The sequence below is a fragment of the Ovis aries genome, chromosome 8 (genome assembly GCF_016772045.2).
Source record: "Ovis aries strain OAR_USU_Benz2616 breed Rambouillet chromosome 8, ARS-UI_Ramb_v3.0, whole genome shotgun sequence".
NCBI classification, from domain to species: Eukaryota; Metazoa; Chordata; class Mammalia; order Artiodactyla; family Bovidae; genus Ovis; species Ovis aries.
In genome coordinates, this window is record NC_056061.1 from 89,672,029 (window position 1) to 89,680,640 (window position 8,612).

The following is an 8,612-nucleotide window of genomic DNA, read 5'->3' on the forward strand; positions in this document are numbered from 1 at the left end:
GCCCAGGTTTCCTGGGTCCTTGGCGGGCTGCCTCCTTCCCACCTTTCAGGGGCTCCCCTGCCCGACATGCACGCTCTGCTCAAGGTTTGCAGATGTCTGTCATGAAGGAACAGGGAAATGCGTGCCTCCTCCCTCCTCGGGGAGTGGAGGCCCACGTATTTCCAGAGAACTCCTCGGTTTCCCAACTTGGGGCTTTGCTGTTCCACTTCAGCAAGATGCTGTCTGTGTTCTCTCCTCCACATACCCCACCCCCCACCCCACCCCACATCAGTGACCCTGATGCTAATTCTAGGAAATGAGCAAAAACATTTCCTATCTCTTTTGAAATTCTTAGTCTGTTATTATTTCAGTTTAATTGGCCTACCCTTTACTATAAGACACGTACAGCCCAGGTTTTGGATTTTTGAATGGCCCAAGGCTATTCTAGCCCGAAAAACTCTGAATGCACAAACAAGAGCATCTTTCCTTAACAACACATGCTCTGCTCACCTGTGTAAGGTTCGTGTTCACGTCTAAAGAGTCGTTAAAACCTGGCTTGTAATAAAGAAGGCAGCATTTCAAACACTGAGGGAGACTGAGATCTCATCTCTGGTTTTTGAGTGACGGATGTTGCATGCTTTGGTCTCATCAGATGACCTGGACATTTGCGGAAAAGGCTCCTGTCTTTATTTGCCAGACGAAATATAGGAACCTGGCTGAGGAATGCTAAGTCACTTCAGTCGTGTCTGACTCTGTGACCCTATGGACTGCAGCCTGCCAGGCTCCTCTGTCCATGAGGTTCTCTAGGCAAGACTACTGGAGTGGGTAGCCATTCCCTTCTCCACGGGATCTTCTTGACTCAGGGACTGAACCTGTGTCTCATATCTCCTGCATTGGTGGGGGTGGGGTGGGGGGTGTTCTTTACCACTAGCACCACCTGGGAAGCCTGGCTGACAGGTAAGCTCAAAACCACCTTGATGCACGTTTCTTGGCTCCTGCCAGTCTTTCCCGGAACAAGGTGTGGAGCAATAAAGGCACAGATGCCTGAAATCAGGCAATGGATAAGAGATGCATCGCAGTGTCGGGACTAACCCTGCTGTAGCTCTTTCCCTTCCTTTAGCCTTTCCTCTGAACCGTCCAGGTCAAATAATAAAATTGGTCATTTCAGAAGCCCCTCCACGTGCACCCAAGACAGGAAGTCATCATTATCTTGAAATGAATGCTACTCACTTCCTTTTTGTTTAAGCCCAGCTGCGAGGCCTGTGGAATCTTAGTTCCCTGACCAGATAGCGAAATCTGTGTCCCCTGCACTGCAAGTGTGGAGTCTTAACCGCTGGACCGCCAGGAAAGTCCCAAGTCCTTACTTGCTTGCATTTGGCTCTTGATACTTGCATCACGCGCTATGCAGCCCAACGCTCAATAATTCAATCTTGACTTTTCTTTCCCTGCTTTGACTTTTTTTTGTGGCAAAACAAGCGCAAGATGCAACTTGCCGTGAGTGGCACTTGGCACGTTTATCTGGCCCTCAACATTTATACGTGTTGTGCAGCCATCACCACTCTATTTCCAGACATTTTTGTCCCAAAAGGAAACCCTGTCATTCGGCTGTCATTCCCCACCCCCACCAACTCCTGGAAACCACCAACCTACTTTCTATTTCTGCGGTTTTGCCAACTCTGGGCATTTCGTGTGAATAGAATCATACAGCTCAAGATCTTCGTGTCTGGCTTCTCAGCAAGGCGTTTACAGTAAATACTGGAGCTCTGTGTCTCTCCTATCTGGCAGGAATGGTAACTTCCCTAATCTGGAACTTTCAGACTTTGCGGGGCTGGAGGGTGATCTAACAGTGAGAAAGCCAGCAGAGAGGGGACACTTTTCACGCATGGCTGATGGATGTCCCCAGAGGGAAGATACTTGGTACAGTGTCTGATTTAGGGCCTAGGATCCATTAAGAACAGAGTCATTTGACTGCGGGGAAGCTTTCAGTAACGCACTCTAGATGAATGTTTGATCATTAACAAGATTAATTGTGAACAAAATCTGGTCTGTTAAGGAAGAAAGAGCTAACCTTTGGCCTTTCTTGTACTGGTTTCACCTAAGAACCTTTTTAAATACAATCTTTTTTCATGTTAAAAATGCACAGTATAACTGTAATAAAGCATTTCCAAGTACAGGTAAGGGTTGTGTGGTTCTTCTGAGAGATTTGAGCAAAGAGACCTGTGATGTGATGGAACGGAACCACACCCGAGCATGCTCTACTGTGAGTTTTTATATTTATGTACAAATCGACAGCTCTAATCTCAGGGAAGTAACTGAGGTGGGGATGGAACCACTTGCCTTCCCCAGCAGAGGAATTCTTGGTTTTCAAGAAGTCATGTTATTTTCTTTTTATTTTCTCTTCTGCCACTTGAGAACACTGCTTATGCGTTAGTTTCTCGAGCTCTTGAATTATCCTCCTGACATTGAGTCCATTCCTAGATGCTCCGAAAGTAGCTTCATTGAAAGGAAAAATGAGAACAAAGTTGCCTGCCTGGGGACCGGGCACCCAGCTACTGTCCGGCTGCACACACAGGGTGAGGCCCTTCTCCCGGCCGTGGGACTGGATGAGGGACACACGGGGGATGGGCGTCTTGAGGGCCTGGTGCCTGGCCCTGGCCTTCGGCTTGGCTTTGGGAGGCTCCCTCGTCGGCGGGCGTACCTCCTGCCTGCTCAGCTCTTCTCGGGGCTGGCAGGGGTGCTGGTTTTCAGGGCACTCTGTGACCGCTCTCTTCCCAGGAGTTCCGTCCTTACTGAAAGCTCTTCTGCTCCCGAGTTGTGAGAAGGATTCGTAAGGAAGGCCGCTGCCCTGACCGCTGTCTTTCCGAGCAAGGGAGACGTCGGGGCTTCCGTTTGCAGCCCTGCAGCTCTCCTTCCTCTCGTCTCTGAGACTGTGTAAGTGAATCAGCTCGATGGTGTCATGGATGAGTCTCCTCTTCACGGACACATCCACCGAACAGTCAAGGGACAGGCCCGGGCTGTAGTTGACCTCCATCAGCCACGGCTTCAAGTTGTCGTCGATGAGGATGTCGAATCCGAAGAGCTCAAAGCAGTTGGCCGCGAAGGGGACGGAAGGTGCGATGGCCAGCACGGTGAGGATCACCACGCGGCTGATTTTCTGCCAGAGCAGCAGGTCGTCCACGTCCCAGCTCCGCAGGTACGAGAAGAATCGGCTGAGGGTCCACTTGCAGCCGCTGCCCACCACCTCTTTGATCTTCTCATACGAGGCCCCCGACCTGTTGATGCTGCTGTTGGTCAAGTGGGCATAGCTGTTCTGGAGATTGCCGAGGTCAAACTTTTCTGTGGCAAAACGCACCAGCCCTTCCTGATAAATGTAGATGGTCAACGGCTTGAAGCCAGTGACGCACACGTAGACGCGGAGGTCACACTTGTATCTCCCGACAAGTAGAGGGTTGCAGATGTATTTCTGTACGATGCATGCGTTGGCAAAGATCAGGTTTTTAATGTCACTGAAAATGATGATTCCTCGTCCTCGAGAGAGCTCTGCAGGCTTGCAAATCCAGTAGCTGAGCTTGGCGTCCAGCGCCTGCTTCTCCTTGAAGTACTCGGCCACGAACTTGCTGTAGTCGCTGGGCATGACAAACGTCGGGGGGAGGAACTGGTACAGTGGGGTGCCATACAGCCGCTCCATGTGCCTCAGGCATTTGGCCAGGAGGTCCTTCCTGGTGAGCCTGGTGGTGCCCGGGTGGTGGTTCAGGCACTGCCAGGGCTTGACGTTGACGTGCTCGGCCATCCGGAAAGAGGAGGTCCTCCAGTAGAGGTTCCAGTCCTCCATGTTCCGCTCTTGCTGGTCAAACTTGCTCCAGCCGCGCTCCAGGAGGACACTCTGCACCACCTCAGGGGTGGTCTCGTCCACCCGGAACACCAGGGGCTTCAGACTGGCCCCTGGAGGCTCATCTTCGGCCATCAGTAAGGTTTTCTTTTCTAGAAATGGATGACCAGAAACTGTTAGAGGAAGGGAATAATGGAAGGGATGGAGAGGGAGTTTGGGATTAACAAGCATACATAAATGGCAACCCACTCCAGTATTCTTGCCTGGAGAATCCCATGGACAGAGGAGCCTGGCGGGCTGCAGTCCATGGACTTGCGAAGAGTCAGACACGACTGGAGTGACTCGCATACACACACATGTAACTGAGTCACTTTGCTGTGCAGCAGAAACTAACTCGACATTGTAAAGCAATTATGAAGTGAAGTGAAAGTCGCTCAGTTGTGTCCGACTCTTTGTGACCCCATGGACTATACAGTTCATGGGATTCTCCAGGCCAGAATACTGGAGTGGTGATAGCCTTTCCCTTCTCCAGGGGATCTTCCCAACCCAGGGATCAAACCCAGGTCTCCTGTATTGCGGGCAGATTCTTTACCAGCTGAGCCACCAGGGAAGCCCAAGAATCCTGGAGTGGGTAGCCCATCCCTTCTCCAGTGGATCTTCCCAGCCCAGAAATTGAACTGGGGTCTCCTGCGTGGCAGGCAGATTCTTTACCAACTGAGCTATGAGGGAAGCCCCAACTGCAGGGAAGGAAGTAAAGCAACTATATTCAATAAAAAAAAATAAAATGTACTGTTAGAAACGAGGTTGGGTGGACCGATGGCGACCTGGTGGAGATTTCACCTAGGAGGCCAGGTCCTGAGGTCGCCTGTGGTCTGTACCCTCCCGGACGTTATCGGTCTTGCCGACGCTTGCCTCTGCACAAAGGCGTCTATCTCTGCTGCCTACAGACCCAGCCTCACCTGTCCCCACGCTCTTCTTCTCGGAGCTCACCGGCGCACCTCCTTCTATGAGAAAGAGTTAAATGTGCCTTCAGGGACACCGCCACACTTCCACAGAGCCACAGTGGACCCTGTTGGCTACAAAGCGAGCACTCTTCAGAGCAAAAATGGCCAAGTTTCTACAGTTAAATGAATCTGAGCATGTGTAAAAAGCTGGGAACAGTGGTGTTATGAGATTAGCCAGGGTCTTGTTGGCCTGAGAAGTTTCAGGAACTCGGGCTGGGCCTCTGTGACCATCTCCTAGGGCCCACCTCATAGTCCCAGGGCCTGGCAGTGTTTCAGAGGCCCCCAGTTTGTTCAAATATCAGCTCATTTACAAGAAAGAGTTGAGAAAGGAAATTGGAGTTTTTAAAAACTCATTCTGTGATAGCAATGGTTGTCTGAGGATTGCACCTCACATTTTACAAGAGAAACAGAAAGTGAAGATTCAACATTTTTCTAAACTTTCAAAGAAAAAAAAAAAAAAGGATCATTTGTGAGAAAAACCAAAACTGATGATGAAGCTTGCGGCTTTGGTACAACCTAGAAAAAAGACGAAAATAGTCACAGCCTCTGGGAGAAAACGTCACTATTCCAAAGTCCTATGTTCTCATCAAAAATTCCAAGTTCAGGCCACTGTGACCGTTTCTTTGACCATATTTGTATCATTCATGCATAATTAATCATGTAAAACAACAAAAATTTATTTGCTGGAAATGCTATGGTGTTTGGGCGATTCCAGTTGATGGAGCAGGCGTAAATGTGACGTGCACTATATTTTCAGGGTAGCCAGTCTGGACAAGAAAGGAAAGAAGGGAAGAAGGAAAGAAGACAGAAAGTGAAAAAATAAGATTTATTATTTTAAGGCAGGACAAGAAAACAATTAAACATATAATTCCGTGTGTGTGTGTGTTTGGGCCATGCGCATCTCATTACATGTTAACCAGAGCTCCTCAAACACGGGAGGGCCTGGGCAACCATTAAGGTCAACTTTTTTCTTTCTTCTGACATTAGCAATGAAACTTCATAAAAGTCGAGTGTTCTTTCCCAGCTCTGCCGAGGGTCTCGGAGACTTGCTGTTTGTTCTGTATCTGTTTACTTGGACTATGGATCCTTGGTGAACTTTATGTGAAGTAGCAGTGTGTTATCTTGATGTACAATTCTTGTCTCAAATATACACGACTGTGCCTTGGTTCTCTGAGCATTCTGAGCCTCTACTTCTTGGGTTATAATCCTCAGTTCGGCTCCAATAAAATTCCCTTTTTTCTTCTTCCTAACTTGATGGTTAACTGAATTTTCATCAGCAAAAAAGGAAAGAAAGAAGGGTGGAAGAAAGGGAAGGAGGGAGGGAGGGAAGGATGAAAGGGAAGGGGTGGGGACCTTCTTCTCCGTGTGTGAAGCTGCGAGAAGCTGTCGAGGAGGAAAGGAGATACTTGTTGCCAAGTGACCTTGCTTCTGAACTGAAGCCACCTGCAGGGAATGGGTTGCCTCTGCTATCCAGGCTGCCAACAGGCTAGGAAGGGGCTTCCAAACGAGGGTCCAAAAGAGTCGTGAGCAGGGCAGAATCAACAAAGCAAGTGTGCCTGCCTTCAGCATCGTTACTGCCCTGACCTGGAACGTATAGAATTCGTGGATCTGTGGCGGCTGGTACAGAATTCAGTCTTTGGAATTTATTGTGATGTTCTCAAACTGTGTTCAGTGTTTTAATATGTATGTCAAGCCGTGTGTGTGTGTGTGTGTGTGTGTGTGTGTGTGTGTGTGTACATTTGTGTTTGTGCATGGCGGGGGTGAGGGTGGGGATAGGGGTGGGTGAGGCTGGCTCAAATAATGATGGAAGCTAGATTAAACACAGTTAAAAATGCTTCTTTTCTATCTCTGAGAAAGTTGCCATTATTGAACAGGACACCCCCTTCAGCTGTGTGTGACGTGCTAATGGTAGCATTTCACAAAACCAGTGTAGGAAATGCCGAGTCAGACAAGCCAGCTGGACTGATGTCCAGGTTCTGGCCACCTCCGCCTTCTCCCACCTTGGGAGTAAACCTCTCAGAGGCTCGAGAGAAGAAGGTGTGTTCTGACCAGAGCCCGCTTCACCTGGAATCAGGGCTCAGAGGCCGAAGCCGGCCTTCCCCAGCCTGTGCAGGGGGCAGTCAGAGAAGCCGGAGGAGAACAGAAGCGGGAAACGCTGCTCCCAGGCAGCTCCATCAGCCTGGGTCTGCTCCCACCGCGGAGCCCAGGAGACCACGGCTCATCCTGGGGTGGGGTGGTGGGGGGAACGTCATCGAAGGAGGCCTAGTCCTGGCAGGCTGACCGGGGGGTCCACACGCTGTCCTCAGACCCCGTTTCAACTACGCATCCACTTTCCTGTTAAAATTTCACTGAGAAACCAAATGCATATTTGAGCTTTTTCTCCTGAATAAAAGTCCTTCTGGACCCACTTGAAACGTGTTTATCCTGCCTTGTTCTCACAGGTGCTGATGGCAGCAAATAGTTCAATTAAAAAAAAATGTGTATGGGGTATGTGTGCAGGGATTAAAAACAGGTTGGACCATCATCAAAGAATGTACAAATAATAAATACTGGAGAGGGTGTGTTTGGAGAAAAGTACACTGTTGGTGGCAATGCAAACTGGCGCAACCGTTGTGGAGAACAGTGTTGAGGTTCCTTAAAAAACGAAATACAGAGTGCCCGTATGATCTCGCAGTCCCGCTCCTGGGCAGAGTTCCAGAGAAAACCCTAACTTGAAAAGGTGCGTGCGCCCCCAGTGTTCACCACAGCGCCGCCTATAAGAGCCGAGACATTGGAGCAATGGCCGTCAGCAGACAAAGGCGCTACTCATCCACGCGGGAAGGCGACTAGCGCTGTTTGCAGTAACACAGGTAGGCCTAGAGACTGTCATGCCAGTGAAATAAGCCAGAAAAAGACAGACAGATACCACAGAATGTCACTTCCACGTGGAATCTAAATAAGATAGTGCGAAGAAACTTATTTACAAAACAGAAGCAGCCTCAGATGTAGAAAACAGACTTAGGGTTATGGTCGGGGGCGGGGGGCGGTAAACTGGGGGTTGAGATTGACAGGCACATCTACTGCATATAAAATGGACGACGGATAAGAGCGTACTGTTCAGCTCAGGGAACGCTACGCAATATCCTGCAACGGCCTACATGGGAAAGAATCTGAAAATGAATGGGTATGTATGTATGTGTATATGTAACTAAATCACTTCGCTGTACCCCTGACACTAACACAACACTGTAAGTCAACTAGACTCTAATTTTAAAAAGAAAACCAGATTGGAGACAAACTCTGAAGCCTTTCCGTGGGAGGAGGGACGTGGGTCATAGAGAGTCCCTAGGAGACTGGTACATCCTGGAATGCTCCCAAGCCAGCAACCCCAAGGAGACGGGTCCCAGCCCTGAGGATGGAAGCCAGGGGCGGGTCTTGGTCCCTGGAGGAGGAGGCAGGAGTCCTCAGCTCTGGGGAGCTGTGAGCTCTGCAGACCCTGCAGGAGCCGAGGCCAGCAGGACGCTGTGTGTGTGCCCCACGCCACTGCCGTGAACGAACCCAGTGCCCGGTTCCTGAGATGAGAGCCCTCATCTGGACTGAGGATCCAGTACACAGGGCCAGAACTAGCCACGAACTCAGCTGTGTGAACTACAGCACGCCAAAGCCTAGGGAACCTTGGAGTGGGCTACCCTAGACTGACCTTTCAGACACGCTGAGTCCCATGTCTTCCGTGGGAGGTAACACGCTGACTTCGTCAGAGCACGAGCTGGTCCAGGAGTAAGACAATTCCAGACATAGAGGAGGTCATGAGCATAATTACA

General features: G+C 49.8%; 1 protein-coding gene across 1 annotated transcript; it reads right to left on the reverse strand.

The window, feature by feature from the left end:
• Window positions 1-2,253: 2,253 nt before the first annotated feature.
• On the reverse strand, window positions 2,254-3,992 carry TTLL2 (tubulin tyrosine ligase like 2). The gene has a single exon (XM_027972735.2). It carries the CDS (start codon window positions 3,941-3,943, stop codon window positions 2,357-2,359), a length of 1,587 nt encoding a protein of 528 aa, XP_027828536.1. The 5' UTR covers window positions 3,944-3,992; the 3' UTR covers window positions 2,254-2,356.
• Between the last annotated feature and the right edge of the window lie 4,620 nt (window positions 3,993-8,612).